Source organism: Vicia villosa, unplaced genomic scaffold, assembly GCF_029867415.1.
Source record: "Vicia villosa cultivar HV-30 ecotype Madison, WI unplaced genomic scaffold, Vvil1.0 ctg.000175F_1_1, whole genome shotgun sequence".
NCBI classification, from domain to species: Eukaryota; Viridiplantae; Streptophyta; class Magnoliopsida; order Fabales; family Fabaceae; genus Vicia; species Vicia villosa.
The window spans coordinates 83,750-101,161 of record NW_026705050.1 but is presented as its reverse complement, the minus strand read 5'-3'; the positions used below and the strand labels follow the sequence as shown (position 1 = coordinate 101,161).

Here is a 17,412-nt window from a genome sequence, read left to right as displayed (position 1 = left end):
CTCTGAAAATTTCTGAGGGTATTTTCAGGTTTTCAAATGTGTGATTCACGACACAAGGGTGGAAAAAATTGTCTAAAATTAACAGTAAGGCCTAAAATCCATTAGGTTCATCTTCTCATCTTGCAAGTTCTACAAATTAAGTTAACAGTAAGACCTACAATCTATGAGGTTCATCATCTCATCTTGAAAGTTCAAAAATTAAATTAACAGTAAGGCCTAAAATCCACGAGGTCCATCATCTCATCTTGGAAGTTCTACAAATTAAATTAATACCAAGGCCTAAACTCCATGAGGTTCATCATCTCATCTTGCAAGCTCTACAAACTAACAGTAAAGTCTAAAATCCATGAGGTTCATCTTCTCATCTTGCAAGTTCTACAAATTAAATTAATAGTAAGGTCTAAAATCCATGAGGTTCATCCTCTCTTCTTGCAAGTTCTACAAATTAAATTAACAATAAGGCCTAAAATTTATTAGGTCCATTATCTCATCTTGCAAGTTCTGCAAATTAAATTAACAGTAAGGTCTAAAATACATGAGGTCCATGACCTTCAATTGGGGTCTCGAATGTGGGGGTTTTAAAAGAGAAAATGCAAGAATTTTATTATTCATTGTATGTGTCATACCCCAAAATTTGCCCATCATATTTCAAAATATTTTGGTTCAAGCACTGAGAGTAAGCCTGACTATCTCTCTCCTAAGCAATCAACCCACAGCTAGGGTTTTGTTTCTCTCAAAGTAAAATCAGGTTCTGACACCTCAAGTGGACCTCATGGCCTCTCACATGCTTCAAAGTATCCTCATGACAATTTTCAAGCTCTGATTCACAAGATTGCTCAATAAACTGCTCAAATGTTCAACAGTCGGCTAGTTTGACCTAAAAGTCAACTGTGGTCAAAATACCGTCAAAACTCTTGATTTTTTGTCAACATCCTTATTTTGAAGTCACATTCATCATTTGATCAAGGGATGATCATGATTCATCAAGAAAATCTCCAAAATCATCAAAAGGAAAAGTTTCTAAATTAGGGTTTTGAATGAAAAGTCAACTGAATTTTGACTACCCATAACTTTCACATGGAACATCAGAAATTTTCCATCCAAAGCTCATTTTGAAGGAAATTGAATTCTCTACAACTTTGTCTCTCACATGCCAAGGCTAAAAATGCTTCACTTGAAAGATATGGTCAAAGAGATTATAGGTCCTCCAAAAAAGTCAACGAAAGCACCTTTTGGGTCAAAGCTCATAACTTGCAAATGGAAAACTCAATTGAGATGAAACCAAAAGGGTCATTTAGAAGACATCCTTGGCTTTCCAAAAAGTCATATAACACCTTCATACCATAAAAATTGAAGGAATTATGAAGTGATGAAGTTGACCAAATTTCAAGAAATCTACAAAACCCTAATTAAGCAAAATGGACTTTTTGGATAAATGGGCCTAAGATATGGACTTCAAACGTGTCTATGGGCTTCATGATGACTCCTAAAACTAATTATTTTATTTTTATATTATTTATCTTATTTACTTGAATTTTAATTCATTTAAATATGAATAAATCATATAAATATGAAATAATTGGTTTTAAATCAAGGATTTGATTTCCAATCAGTTCCAATCATCCAAAAGGTCAAATATATGATCAAATTTCGTGAAAGGTAAGATTGGAAGGATATTGGACAAAAATAGTATGATTTCATGCAACTTTTCATCAAATCTTTTTAAATTTTCTTCTCTCCAATCAACTTGATTTCCAAGAAAACTCTTGCCCTAATTCTAAGCCTTATAAATACCTAATGCCATACATACAATAGAGAACGAAAAAGGGGAGCCAAAAACACTAGGATTTGAAGTTGAAAGTTGCAAGGAAAAAGTGCACCATAGAACTTACGATTTCAGACGTATTCAAGTGATTCTAAAAATCTGAACAAGCTCCTGAGGTTTTCAAGAGTAAGTCCAGATCACAATCCAGATCCAATCATGCCCAGAACACACATCTCACGAACTCAGTTTGCATGCATATTCATGAACGTCGAATTTTAATTTTTATGGTGTTTTAATTTGAATTAATTATACTAATGTGTTCCTGAGAGTATTTGAGACAGGTATGACCCTTTGAACCACAACTTGGAGCCCTACAACAAAGTCTACCATGGCTAGGGCGTAACCACGACCAAGAGGTTCCCCTCTGGATACAGGCGGTTTCAAGCCAAAAAACGTGTCCATTGAACTCGTAAAGATCTGAATACACGATCTGGGTTGTTTTCATGTGGTGTTTGATTGTGTTTTTGCAGGTTTTGAATCGTTAGGGCGAAGAAGAATAACCTGCGGGAAAATCCGCTGGTAAAGTCACAGCTATTCCCGCAGGTAGCAAGGAAGAAGACAATGAATAGTGCTTCGTTCCATGATGGCGCGCGTGTTGCATTCTTACTGGTTGGTCAACAATGGCAGCATCTCTCTCCTCTCCCAATTGGCCGGTCAATAGTCAGATATCCTCTTTCTCTCTTTTTATTGGCTGGCGCGTGAGTGTGTGGGGCCAGCTTATTGAATTGGTCCACTCAGCATTACGTTTTAATATTTATTCATTGGTTTTCGGTACTTATACAACTAACCATTTCAGTATACATGGCAAGGGGAGTACGCTAGTAACCTATGGAACTTGGGATCGATTCCCAGCCATGACAATATTATTTTTCATAAAGTTTTCTTCGCAGATCCAACGCTCCACCCATGCTTGGCTTATGGTTTGCCCCACTGCTCCAGCCGTCAGATTGCTATGTGGTTAGATCTGACGATCCAGATGTGCGCGTCCATGGTACACCCTCCAGGAATTGTCACACAGGATCGCTAACGCCCAGCCATGTTTGTTTTTCTCTCCCTTTTCTTTTTCTTTTCAGTTTTTTGTTATTATTTATTATTATTTAATTTTTTTTATTCCTTTTAATCCCACTTAACAAGTAGAATTAGGATTAGTTAAATTATTTTAGATATTTATAATAATTAAGTTAATAATTTTAGTTGATTTAATTAGTTAATAATTAGGTGAACAATTTAATAATTAATTTTAATTAGAATTTAATAATTAGTTAATTTAATTAGGATAAATAATTAGTTTTAACTTTTGTAAAAAATAATTTTAATTAATTAGTTTAATTAAGTTAAATTAGTTAGGTAATTAGAATTTAAGCGATTTTTTTTTAATAATCGTTACAATTAGGTTTTTTTTAATTAATTTCAAATTCAAAAATTTTTCGTTAATTTCAAATTCCTCCCGTTTCTCTTCTCATCTCAAACTCTGTTGATTGACGCATGCTTGTCTATTTATCGTTTTTGTTTTGTTATCTTATTTATTTAAATTTTAGAAACGATGTATAGGTTGCAAAGTTTTTTGATGTAATAGTTAATTAGGATTTTATTTCCTCGCATTTACTTTTCGCATCCCCCAGTTTTGGTTTTGTAATCCCCCTCCCCGAAGCCTTGTAATAGCATAGGACATTTACGTTTCCGCATTTTATTTTTCTGCATGATATTAACTGCGTAGTTCGTAAATAGGGAGTGCAAGATAATTAATTGAACGTAGCTCACTAATTCAAGATAAATATCTGAATACAATCACGTGATTGCTACACACACCCACCTTTAAGGTAACCACTCTTATGTTGCCTTCTCGATCAAAAAATCAAGTCCCTTCGAGCGTAGGGATACCTTAGCTGTCTGCCTTCGATTCAAAATCACCGTGTCCCTCCGATAAAAGATCATAGTCCCTTCGAGTTGCCTACGATAAATATGATTTCGTCCCTCGATTAAATGGTGATAGTCCCTTCGATTGCTAAGGTATCCTTACTGTTGCCTAAATGACTATTATATCCTTCCCTGAGACTACCTGCCCTCTTTATGGTAGGGACATTCTTATGGCAAACGATAACTCCGATTACCCTTCAACATCCAATGAAAGGACTACCTACCCTCTATGGTATGGATAGCCCCTTCACCCTGAAAAGCTAAAAGAACAGACTCTTCAAACTTAGGGTAGGTGCTCTTAAATGCTTGCTCTTTCAAATTCAAAACCATCTTTTTCACACTCTTTTACAAAATACTTTCAAACGAGGCTACGCTTATTTACAAGCTAAAGTCCTTAATGAACTTTTTCTTATTCACACACTATACTTCAAACAATTCAAACATTCAAAAGTGAGCTAAGCAATTAAGAGCCCATGGATAACCATGGATACAAATGGTGCTTATACCTTCCCTTTGTATAACTTACCCCCCGAACTCAAAGTCTTTTAAAAGGTTTTTTTTGTTCTTTTAGCCTTTCCAAATTGGATAAAATAAAAGCCGGTGGCGACTCTTGCTTAACCGCGACATTTCAAAAAGTCAGTTCTCCCACCGTATTACAGTATGCTTTATTCCCTAAGGTGTGTGCTAATCGTTGTTTTGTTGTTTTGCCGAAAAAAATTTCCAATGATGAATTTTTATTACAAGTGATTTACTAATTTTTGTAAGCAACTTATTAAACAAGAGAAGTTGACTTATTATGAGACATCTCGTCTCTTCTTCACTATAGTGTGCGCTTTCTGTCTGTTTGGATACGCTTCAATATTTATTTCAATATTTGTTTTCTTTTTCGTTCAATCAGAAGTTTGCAAAAATTGCGTTCAAACAAGTATTTTTAGTCCAAATTAATTTGGTAAAGATTTTATTATATCATAATTAGATTTGAATAAGATTTAATCATATTTGGTTTAGAAGAAAATACTTGGATTTGTTTTTAATGAAAAATATTTGATTAGCGATATTTGCATTTACTTAGCTTCTAGTTAAATTCTACTTAGCTTTTTCGGCTACAACTTGGTTGATATTTAAGGAGTTAATACTCCTTGTTTGAAGACACTTATTTTGAATATTTGTGCATGTCATGTTTTGTTTTAAAGAGTCTTTGTGTTTCATTGTAATCAGGGGCGGATCCAGACAATATATATTGGTGTGGCTAAATATAAACGAAAGTACGAACTAAATCACATTAAAAATGAATAATAATATTGTTTAATGCAATACATTACAATGAAAATAGTCTATCATTCATTTCTTGAAAATGAGCTAAAATAACATCATTGTTAATTGTTCCAAGAACATCTCTTTCTATAAAAGTTACAAGACGGTCATTTAACCACTGATCACTCATTTTGTTACATAATTGACTCTTCACAAACTTCATAGCTGAAAAAACACGTTCCACACTTGCAGTTGCTACCGGCAAGACTAAAGCCAAATTCATAAGCTTATAAACCATATCAAATGTGTTGCACTTATTTGTTTCCACAAGTTTTGCACAAAGATCTGAAAGTCCTTTTAAATTTGCAAATTTTGGGTCACATCAAACATTTCTAACATAATTTTGAAGTAGATGTCGCATCACCACTTCCGACACATCCACAAAATCATTTGGATAAAGTTCAACTATCCTTAATAACTTTTTCACATCAAAAGCTACAAATAACGATGAAGGACTCAAACATGAAACACATTCTAAAAGTTCAGTATTCTCTTCATCAAACCTAGCATTGAGCTCGTGCAACTGCAAATCTAAAACATTAAACAAACAATCATGCTTATAATGATGCAAATTAGAAACACTAGAAGTTGTAGCATGTCGCCTAGGTGTCTTCCCTTGCACATATGATGCATCCATGTCAGGCACATCAATGTCAAGCTTATTGCAAATTTCCATAACCTTAGATATAAGCTCTTCCCATCCATCATTCCTCATTTCTTGTAATTATTGTTTGGTAGCATTGACAAGTGACAAAGCATTCAAAAGATCTTGATCAAGCTTTTGTAACGCTACACTCAAATCATTTGTAAATCCTAAAATCTCAACCATCATATATAACATGAAGATAAAATCAAATGATTGAAGCACATCTAACAAAAGCATAGTTTCACCATATTTTTTAAATGACGTATCATTTCCAACTTCTTCAAGTACCCCAATAATGGCACCATACAAAGTCATCAAACTAGTGAGAGTCCTAAAGTGGGAACCCCAACGAGTGTCACCCGCTCTAGCAATAGATGATTCTTGGTTTAACCCACTACCAGTTTCTATTTGGCCCTCTTCAATCAATTTAGCAAACTGAGCTACTTGTTTGTCCCAAAGTAATTCTTGTCTCTTATTAGAAGATCGAATGAAATTAACAAGCATATTGACCTTACCAAAAAAACCACTAACATCTTTGTGAGTCTTAGCACATGCAACAAGTGTCAATTGAAGTTGATGGGCGAAACAATGCACATAATAAGCAGATGGGTTCTCATTTTGGATTAAAGTTCTCAAACCACCAAACTTACCTCTCATATTGCTAGCCCTGTCATACCCTTGTCCCCTAATGCTAGATATACTCAAGCCATTAATAGACAAAAACTTCTCAAGTGCCTCCTTAAGTGACTTAGCACTTGTTTCTTTAACACTTACAATGCCAAGAAACCTTTCTTTTACCAAACCTTCATTATCAACATAGCGAATAACAACAGCCATTTGTTCTTTACCAGCAACATCACCAGATTCATCGATCAAAACACAAAACACATCATCCGCAATATCACATATAATTTGTTGAGTTATTTCACATGCACAAGCAGCGGCAAGATCCTTTTGAATCTTAGGGGCAATCATAAGGTTATTTCCCAGAGCACAATTAATTACATTAGCTATCTCCGGGTTAATTTCCTTTAAAGTATCCACCAACTCAAGAAATGGCCCCTTAAATAAAGAGTTAAGAGACTCGTCACTCCCTCTAAATGGCATGCCACACCTCAAAAGAAACTTAGTAGCTACAAGGGATGTGTTTACACGAACATGATATTCGGCATTCATTTGCTTAGTTTGATTAACAAACGAGGCCTTAATACTTTGGTTTGGATTCATGAGAGCATAATTAACAATCAACATGACTATTGGAAGAAGTAGCATGATTAGTCAACCTTTGAGCATTCTTCCAATCCCCAAAACCGTCTCCCACAAAATGATCCCCCCATAATTAGAAACATTTTTAAACAAAAAATGGCAAACAAAACACTAGGTACTTAGATTCACTATAATTAATCCAATCATACAAATCAAACCAATTTTTGCAAATTCGACGTTTTTGTTCACCTTGAATAGACCAAGGGTAAACGAAATTGTGAGGAGGTTGATGACGACCTATTATTAAATAAGCTTTCCTTACCTCATTTTGGATGTCGGGATGATAGCTTGAAATTGGAGGCCTAATTCCCGGATCCCTTTCCAACAATTCATAATCAACAACTTTGATACTCTCACTTCACTACAACACGGAAGGGCTTTCACAGCGCTTTTTTTGGCCTTTAACAGCGCTTTAAAGCGCTGCCAAAGCCAGCGCTGGCGTAGGCTACGAAAGCGCTTTTAAAAGCGCTCTGGTAGACCCCCCCTTTAAGAGCGCTTTCCTGGAAAAAGCGCTCTGGTAGGACCCCCTATAAGAGCGCTTTCCTGGAAAAAGCGCTCTGGTAGACCCCCCTTTAAGAGCGCTTCTTAGTAAAAGCGCTGGCAAAGACCAGTAAAAAAGCAAAAAAAATTAAAAAATTACGCAGCATACAAAAGCGCTTTTGGAAAAGCGCTCTGGTAGGCCCCCCTATGAGAGCGCTTTTTCCAGACAAAGCGCTCTCATAGGGGGGCCTACCAGAGCGCTTTTCCCAAAGCGCTTTTGTATGCTGCGTAATTTTTTAGTTTTTTTTGCTTTTTTACTGGTCTTTGCCAGCGCTTTTACTAAGAAGCGCTCTAGTATGTGGACCTTTAAGAGCGCTTTTTAGAAGCGCTGTAGTTGCTAAATGAGGTATTTTTATGTGCAGCCTATAATTTAATCCTCCCAGTCGACCTGTAATGTTTTCGACCTGTAATATTTTCGACCTGTAATATATTTTCGACCTGTAATATATTTTCGACTATATTATTTCAGCCATCAGTAAGACAATATATATACTAATATATACCATTATAATATCCAAAATTATATATATACATCATTACAAAATTATATATATACATCATTACAAAATCAACAATATTATAGTTCAAATCTGCATGAAAAATTGCTTAATATAAAATTGACACAATTCCTCTTTGATTTCTTCTAACTTTAGCTTCGAGTACCCAGCAGCACGGAATTCGTCAAGGTACTATAAAACAAAAACATAATATGAATAATATATTTAGGTAAATGTAATAAATTATATGAAATTATCTTAAGTTATAACTTTATACCGTGGGAGGAATCTCTAATTGATTCGCCTGAATGATTTCTTTCATAAACCTCAATACAAAGTATCCGCAGTCTGAACTGTTACGCTGTATCGGACACTACATAGAAAAACAAATAAGATTCTATATAAGTTGTCTTGTTTTACCAAGTAGCATAAATATTATAAGCAAATTTGTGAAAAGTAATGTACCTGCACTTCGATCCAGGTGATGTTGTTTGATTTAGTCCGGGATACCTGTGCGTCCCGTTGACTACGGAATACTTGTATTGATCTAATTAACAAATATATAAAAGCATATGTTTAGATCAATCCCACAAATAAGTAAATATATAAATATACACGAATATATATTTAGAACGATCCCACTTACAAATCAACGATTTCCTTCATGGCCGGATAATTGGTCCATTCACCCTTTACCGAATTCAGATAATACACGACTTCCCTTATCGGGTTGATAGCAAGCAGCAACCAGTGTGCTCTATAAATTAAAACAATAGGTTATATGAAAATATTGCTATACACTAAAGAAACAGAGATTAGATGAATAAAGAATGAGAAACTAACCCTACTGGTCGGGTATTATACGCCCAAAGATGCAGACATTCTGTATTGCCGGTGGACATGAATCTATCGACTAAGCGCTGTCTAACAGATTCCGGATCCGAAACAATTTCCATTCCGCTGCAATGGGCGGAAGACACGAACCGGAATCTGTTAGACAATGCAGTCCCGCGCAACACTCTGTCATACAACAACCTTAAATAAAAACATAATAAACATTAGATTCTTTTTATTGAAAAGTGTAAATAAATTATATTGTGGGACTAATTAAATAATATATCGGATGAGTGAATATTACCGGATGTATGATTGCATATTACTGACGCCTAGTTGATCCTGGTCAAAAATCTCTTGCAAGTCGTCAATTGTAATATGTGACTTGAACTCAATACCGAAGACACTTTCATCCATATCGATTTCCCGTAAAGCACCATCCTTCATATCGGACATATCAACCATTGTTGCGAGTGTCGCCCGGTATCGAGGCACAAAAGCACCGCCTTTTCTTGCCGCTTGCTTCGGAGGACCACTGGGTGGTACGCTACGAACCTGCTGCGTCACTTGTTGTGACTCCCGAGCGGATGCCTAAAAATCATATAAGTTAGGTAAAATATAAAATCATGCATATTTTGATTCAGATTATATATTAACACTTTAAATGTACCTCTTTTAGCGATGCAACAGACTCCTCCTCCTGTAAAATCCCTTTACCCTTAATTGCGGGTTTTATAGGAGCAGTCTAAAAATAAAATGTAAAACATAATTAATAAACGGTTTAGAATTGACATTCGAAAACTAAATGATTCATAATCGTTTTCAATTTACCTCATCACTAATGGTAATGAGCTCCGAGGGCCATGCAACAAACGATCCTATTGCATCTCGCAGCAATGTCGTCTCTGAGACCATGTCAGGTACCGGTAGAATCGCATCACGATCTAATACAACATCCACCGATACTTTCAGGTGTCCATCCGGGAGCGGTCTGTGGTGAAGTAAATCTCCCGAAGTGTTGTGCACTTTTCCCTTGCCAACTAGTCGATAATTCGGTTCCGATAAGTATAGTTGGCAAGATGAAATGCCCTAAACCAAAAGTAAATATAAAGTCATTATCATTAATAAAATAGAACAGTTTGTAAGGAAAAAAACTTATAATTACCTCGGGAAATTTCTTTTGATAGTTGATACTAGCCTTATCACTAGTTTCTCTCACCGATGAAGTGTTGCACTTTTCTCTCATATACATATCTTTATCTCTTTGCAATTCAGAGACCTGTGCTTGCAATTCCTGCAACTTTTGCAACACTTCTTCATTGGTAAGATTTGATCTTCTCCTAGAACTCTTATAAAAAGAGGTTGGAGTCACACCATGACCCTTACCCCTCACCCGACCGGGATACTCGGGAGCATCTAGTACTCTACTAAGTACGCTCTCCTCACCGGTGGATGCCGATTGCGACAAGGTCTCCTGTAATTCATTTACATTTAAATAATTATTAGTGGAGATAAAAAGTCATTTATATATTAAAAAACATTTGATTTAATTAAAGACACAGTATTATACTTACACATTCAGTATAAACTCTCTGAACATCGGGATCGACAGCGTGATTCTTGCCCACACGAGCTTCCTTCCACAACACATGTACAGGAAGTGAAGCTTCCTCACTTTTAGTCTCCTCCAACTATGCATTGACACAAACGATAAAATCGTCAATTAAAACATGCACATGTAGACAATTAATTAAATCGAATTTCTATTTACTTACAATTTTATCCTCTAAGCGTGCATATCCCAAACGCCCTTTTTTGTATGGATACGCGGGTTTGGATGCTCTCTCCCTATTCGTGGCACTCTTTTTCTGAAAAGCTTCATCTCTTTGCTTTACAAACTCAGCCCAATCTGCTTCATCAATGAAGGTCGCATACTTTGTTGGCCGTCCCGGTGCATCTTCAAGAAATTTTCCATCTTTATCCTTAAGATAGGTGTTTGTCAAAAAACTTTTCCACCCTCTATATCTCTTGCCGGCCAAACTAAGTATGTAGCTTTTACGTTCATCTGGTATCTCAAAAGTCCTCTGCAAAAAAACGTACGCATAGTGTGTTAGTATAAATAATTTAAACAATTTATCGTCAAGATAATAACAACAATTAACCATATATGATATATACCTGAAGCTCTTCCCAAATCGCTTGTTTTTTCTCCTCCAATTCTAAATTTTTCGTCTTCGATTTCCAGGTAGCTATGGAGACTGGAATATGCATACGGACAAGTGTACCAATATAACTTGTCAACTTTGCAGAATTAGGACCAATTGGTTGTTTATCAGAATTCCATTCCAATCGGTATACTAATCCTTGGTCTCTATGTCGTATGATATCCCTCATAATAGTGATGCCTCGTGCAACCTCTTTTGCTTCAGTATCAGGTGGAGCATTTGTATCCGAAGCAACTCTTTCTTGTGAGTTTTCTTGTAAGTTTTCAGGTGGGTTTTCAGGTGGAGCATCTCTATCTGAAGCCATTGAACCTGTATCAAACAAACTAAAGCACATTAGTACACTATTAATAAGCTAACAATCTATACAAGTCAAATGGAAGTCAAACCATGCATGTACAAGTAAATCGGAAACGAAATCGGTACAAATCAAAATAAGCGTAAAAAAAGAAAGTTATCGGAATTGAACGAAATTTACATGGCTATGGTAAAACGTCGCCACGGACTCAAAAACAAAGTCGGTTTTCCGAAATTCAGACCCTAAGCCCGACTTTTGATTACGGGCAGAAGCAAAACCGATAAAAAAATAGTCCCGAAATGTAAAGATAAGTGCATGAGCAGCTCCGGAATCGTCAAAATAGTATAGTTACATGTAAAGAAGTCAACAAGCGGATACATGGTTCAAAAGTTATGTACAAAACGAGAATATGCACCAAATTGAATAAAACAAATTAGTCGGACTATGTATACTATTACCTTTATCACTAACGTCTCTTTCTTTTCTTGGTAGGTTTGTGTACTACGCGTCTCTTAACAATGCGGACGGTTGGATTGATCCAAATACCCTCATTATGATCATTTCTAATACAAGATTCATTCTCATTTTGATCGTTTCTTGTACAAGATTCAATGCCAACACCAATATCACCTTGATCTTCAATTTTTTCATCAACTATTTTGTTAGATAAAAGCACTATAGACCATTTCGTACTTGTCGGATCATTGACATAGAACACTTGTTTAGCTTGAGAGGCTAGAATGAAAGGCTCATCTTTGTACCCTACCCTATTGAGATCCACTTGCAAAAATCCTGACTTATCCATTCGTACGCCACTATTATTTTCAACCCACTTGCAACCAAATACAGGAATCTGAAACTTCGCGTAATCAAACACCAAAATGCGCTCGATAACCCCAAAATATGACAAATTTGCAAATTTCGGATTTAAGTCATTCGCACTTGATATGTGCATAGCTTCAGCTACCAAGGTAACACCACTATTTTGCATAGTACTTTTATCATCCTGTTCTTTGGTATAAAATGTGTATCCATTAATTGCGTATGCGCTATAAGAAAGTACAATTACAGATGGACCATAGGCTAAACATCTCAACCTTTCTGTTACTGAAGCAGGATCTGAACGATACTTTGAATAAATATGATCTCTAAACCACGGTATGAAACTTCGATTGTGCTCTCGTACTATCCAGTTCTCATTTCTATTTGGATTTAAATCTCGGAGAACAACTTTGTGCATTTCAACAAACGGCTCAACCTCAATCTCATTGTGCAGAACATACAAGTGCACTTGATCCCGTTCGACCATTGATACTGTCACAACTTTATTTCCAATTAGCCTTTTTCCTTCTTTTTTTTCGACAATATGAGATTTGGGGAGTCCAATTGATTGAACATTTGACAGATATTCAGTACAAAACTCAACCGCTTCTTCAGCAACGTATCGCTCGGCAATACAACCCTCCGGTCGACTTCTGTTTTTCACGTACCCTTTTAATATTTTCATATAACGTTCAGCAGGGTACATCCATCTCATATAAGCTGGTCCGCACAGTTGTGTCTCTTTCACAAGATGAACGACTAGATGAACCATTATGTCAAAAAACGAGGGAGGAAAATACATTTCAAGATCACATAAAGTAACAACTATCTCATTTTGCAATGTTGGTAAGATCGCGGGATCGACCACCTTACTGCAAATAGACCTGAAGAAGAAACACAGCTTAGTTATTGCGCTTCTTACTTTTTCTGGCAGAATAGAACGTATACCTATTGGTAAAAAATGTTCCATTATAACATGGCAATCATGCGTCTTCAAACTCTTTAACTTGAGGTCTTTCATGGACACAAGTCTTCTAATATCTGAAGAGTAGCCTTCTGGAACTTTTACTTCACTGAGGAACTTACACAATGTTTTCTTCTCCTTTCTAGATAGAGTGTAAACAGCAGGTGGCAGATATGTTCGTCTTCCTTTCGTCACGGGCCCCAATTCAGTTCTCATCCCCATGTTTACCATGTCATTCCTTATGTTAACGCCATCCTTAGACTTTCCTTGTATATTGAGTAGCGTACCTATAACGCTGTCAAATACATTTTTTTCAATATGCATAACATCCAGGAAATGTCTTACGTACAACGACTTCCAATATGGAAGTTCAAAGAAAATTGACTTCTTCTTCCACCCACCCTTGACAATTGAATGTGCAAAAGGCTTGCCAAACTGAGTGCTCACATCTTTCACCTTTTCAAAAATTTGATCACCTGACAAAAAAGGCGGGGCTGTACGATGTTCGGCCTCTCCATTGAATGCTTTTCTCCACCCACGGTAGTGATGATTAGAATTTAAGAATCTACGATGGCCGAGAAAGACATTCTTCTGACAAAGCGCCAATCGTGTCGTATCGGTTTCATCTTCACAAACAGGACACGCCTTTTGACCCTTGTTGCTGTACCCGGATAGATTTCCGTATGCTGGAAAATCATTAATTGTTCCAAACAACATCGCCCTCAAGTTGAAACTTTCTTTCCTATACCCATCGTAAACCTCCACACCTCTCTCCCACAAAAACTTTAAATCTTCGATTAAGGGTGCCAAGTATACGTCTATGTCATTCCCTGGTTGTTTAGGCCCAGAAATTAGCATAGATAACATCATGTACTTACGCTTCATACATAGCCACGGAGGTAAGTTATAAATCATAAGAATCACAGGCCATGTGCTATGCGAGATACTTTGAATACCATGCGGGTTCATTCCATCAGTAGACAATGACAACCGAAGGTTTCTTGCTTCTTTTCCAAATTCAGGATATTCAGTATCAACTTTACTCCATTGTGGTGAGTCTGCCGGATGTCGCAACTTTCCATCAATAATTCTTTCATCTGCATGCCAAGTCAAGTGTCTTGAATCGGTCTCACTACGATACATGCGTCTAAATCTCGGAATTATAGGAAAATACCATAAGACTTTAGCAGGAGACAACTTTTTCTTATATCGAGGGGCACCACATTTAGGACACTCATTCAACGCTGCATACTCGTTTCGAAACAAAACGCAATCGTTTGGACATGCGTGTATCTTATCATAGCTCATTCCAATAGAAGACAACATCTTTTTGGCTTCATACGTTCGATTGGGAAGAACATTATCCTCTGGTAGCATATCTTTCATAAGGGCTAATAACTCTGTGAAACTTTTATCCGACCATCCATTGTCCGCCTTTAAGTTGTACAACTTTAACACCGCAGACAATCTTGTGAATTTTGAACAACCATCATACAACGGTTTCTCTGCATCGCTTACCAACCTCTCAAACATTTTGGGACAATCCGCTAGATCTTCTTCCAGCGCTTCTGCAATCTCTTCGACACGATCACAATCGTATGTGTCTGTGCAATCGTCGTTTGAAGCATACTTCCTATTACACCTCGACCCAGCATTCCCGGTACTTTTCTCACCATGCATTGTCCAACATGTATAACTTCTATCAATTCCAAACCGTAGTAAATGAGATCCCAACTGATTCCCGTTAACCTTACCCCCGGCATAACAGCAACCCAAGCAAGGACACGGCATTCGAAGCGGGTCTTTGGAGTTCGCAACCGCAAACTCAACAAATTCCCATACCCCTTTCTCGTACTCTTTCGACAATCGGTTTGAATTCATCCATGTCTTATCCATGTCTTAATTAAGCTAAACAACAACGGTCAAACTTCCACTCTTCACAAGTAACCCCTATGGCGAATTCAATTCACAAAGTTAGTAAGTACCTCCTATATTAACTCTCTAAACACATAAAACTAATGTGTTTCTGTCAAAACGCAAAGTATAAACGGAATGAATCCGAAGCAATAAAACGTAACATATATAATCACACAATTTCAGACAAATTCATCATAATACCAGTAATTTGAGAAAGAAATTTACCTCGGATGTTACCGAACTCAAGAAAACGCCAAACGTCGAACTAGGCTGGGAAACGATCAAACTTTCACTATACACAAGTTACCCCTATAGCAAATTCACAAAGTTAGTAACCACCAAGACAAAATCGATTGAACAAAGGAAATCAACAATAGTTTGATGTGTGTACATACTCCTAAATATGTAGTACCAGAGTCAATGATACGAGCTCCAAAGAGATCCAAAGTTATCAATCCAGTCAGACCTATACAAGAAATTCAATTCAATGTATGATTATAATAAGAATGGGTGAATAGCTCATGATGCAGTTAATTAAATACACCACTACTAACACTACTAACACAAGACACACGATGCAGTTAATTAAATACACCACTACTAACACGAAGCTATAAAACTTTTTGCTCAAAAGCAAACCTTATGAATCATCCTTGTCTATATACATTAACTCACTCTTGTTTCATTCTTTACCTTCTCTCTTCCTCATTAATTCAACTCTCATAAGGTATATATTATTACTATTATTATATATTATTTATTATTTAATTTCTCTATGTGCTGTCATTCTCATACTTTACAGTACTTGGCATCCTTGAACAAGCCAATTTATTGTATAATATATACCATCACTCTCAATCTCATACACACACAACATATATATCATAGAGTTATTATATATAAATAAAAGTATATAATATATATTTTATCAAATTCCAAAATCTATATAGCTATGTATGTACTAGCTAGGGTTATTGTTGTTGTTATTATATATAAATAAAAGTATATAATATATAATATATATTATATATTATATAGTTTATATATATGCATAATATTGTTTGGTGCAGTACTGTCCATCTCAAACTTCCAGATATGTATTCATCAAATAGTTCCCTCAATGGAAATAACCTAACATTTTCCTCTAATTCAAGAAATACTCAAGTAAAAAACTCTTGTAGCTGCTGCAAGGCTTCATGTTTCTCCATGACAGTGCCCAACAATTGTATTTGTTAAGAAAAGAGGTAATTCAATTAACAAAATGCTGTGTTTTTGAGTGTAATCTAACAGATTGAGAAACACATACACTTGTTTTATATCTATCTTGCAATTTTCTCTCTTAGAATATATTATTAAACACAACAATCTCATAATGAATCTAAGAGGAAAAGAAAACAACAAAGAACAACAATTGATATTCACAAATACTCACAAACATGAAGCCTTCCAGATATGAAAGCTATGAGAAGTGTGATACCTGGGTGGCGCAAAGCAAGTTGCTACCAGAGGAGAAGAGACGGAGACGAAACGATGGTGGTGGACGGAGGAGAAGAAGTTCGCGCGATGGTGGTGGACGGAGGACCGATAAGGTTGACGGAGGACCGATAAGGTTGACGGAGGACCGACGACGGTGAGGGGTGGGGTTTCTGGTTCGCGTGCAGAGAGAAAAAGAAAGAGAGAAAGTGAGAAACAGTAGAAGCGTGTTTTTGGTTTTAATTTTAGTAATAAGGCTACTAAAGCGCTTCTGGAAAGCGCTCTCATAGCCTGGGCTATACCAGCGCTTTTGACAAAAAGCGCTCTCATTAAACACCCCTACCAGAGCGCTTTTGAAAAGCGCTTTCGTTCCCCCCACGTTCCCCCCACCTACCAGAGCGCTTTTGTAAAGCGCTTTCGTACCCCCCCCTACCAGAGCGCTTTTGAAAAGCGCTCTCATAACCCCCCCCTACCAGAGCGCTTCTCAAAAGCGCTTTCATACCCCCCCACTATTAGAGCGCTTTTTTAGCGTGTTTTTTAATTTTGTCTTTAGCGAAGCCTATGCCAGCGCTTTTCCTAAAAGCGCTTTCGTAGGGGTGCTGCTAAAAGCCAAATTTGGCGTAGTGCTTGGATATTGAGTTTCCAATGCTTCTACATTAGTCGAAGAAGTAGCTTTGTCTCTAGAGAGTACCGGAAAAAATTTCTTCATCCTATAAAGAGAACAATGAAACCAAATGATTAGAAATTAAGAGAGAGAAAAGTGAATTGGTGTGCTGTGGTATTTTTTAATTTATAAATTAACTTAATTTTAATTTAACTAAATATTATATATAATATAAAAAAATTTGAAAAAACTAGTGTGGCTAAAAGCCACACC

The 17,412-nt window shown here is 36.4% G+C and overlaps 3 protein-coding genes across 3 annotated transcripts; all 3 read right to left on the bottom strand.

Annotated features, from left to right (window-relative positions):
* Positions 1-5,378: 5,378 nt before the first annotated feature.
* Positions 5,379-5,771, bottom strand: LOC131624937 (uncharacterized). The gene has a single exon (XM_058895860.1). The coding sequence runs from the start codon at positions 5,769-5,771 to the stop codon at positions 5,379-5,381; it is 393 nt and encodes a 130-aa protein (XP_058751843.1).
* Positions 5,772-5,780: 9 nt separating this feature from the next.
* LOC131624936 (uncharacterized) lies at positions 5,781-6,974 on the bottom strand. The gene has a single exon (XM_058895859.1). The coding sequence runs from the start codon at positions 6,972-6,974 to the stop codon at positions 5,781-5,783; it is 1,194 nt and encodes a 397-aa protein (XP_058751842.1).
* A 1,043-nt stretch (positions 6,975-8,017) lies between these two features.
* LOC131624954 (uncharacterized) lies at positions 8,018-16,645 on the bottom strand. The gene is made up of 7 exons (XM_058895877.1): positions 16,540-16,645; positions 9,144-9,280; positions 8,849-9,040; positions 8,652-8,762; positions 8,471-8,552; positions 8,283-8,378; positions 8,018-8,197 (listed from the first exon to the last, which is right to left on the bottom strand). The coding sequence occupies exons 2-7, from the start codon at positions 9,254-9,256 to the stop codon at positions 8,093-8,095; spliced, it is 699 nt and encodes a 232-aa protein (XP_058751860.1). The 5' UTR covers positions 9,257-9,280; positions 16,540-16,645; the 3' UTR covers positions 8,018-8,092.
* Positions 16,646-17,412: the final 767 nt, after the last annotated feature.

What these genes read in the sequence shown, in the direction of transcription:
- LOC131624936 (XM_058895859.1), bottom strand. Translation starts at nt 6,974, where the DNA reads ATGCTACTTCTTCCAATAGTCATGTTGATTGTTAATTATGCTCTCATG.
- LOC131624954 (XM_058895877.1), bottom strand. Translation starts at nt 9,256, where the DNA reads ATGGATGAAAGTGTCTTCGGTATTGAGTTCAAGTCACATATTACAATT. An exon ending in TATAATACCCGACCAGTAGG is followed by an intron (nt 8,763 to 8,848) that starts GTTAGTTTCTCA and finishes TTTAATTTATAG; the next exon opens with AGCACACTGGTTGCTGCTTG. An exon ending in TCACCTGGATCGAAGTGCAG is followed by an intron (nt 8,379 to 8,470) that starts GTACATTACTTT and finishes TTTTCTATGTAG; the next exon opens with TGTCCGATACAGCGTAACAG.
- LOC131624937 (XM_058895860.1), bottom strand. Translation starts at nt 5,771, where the DNA reads ATGAGGAATGATGGATGGGAAGAGCTTATATCTAAGGTTATGGAAATT.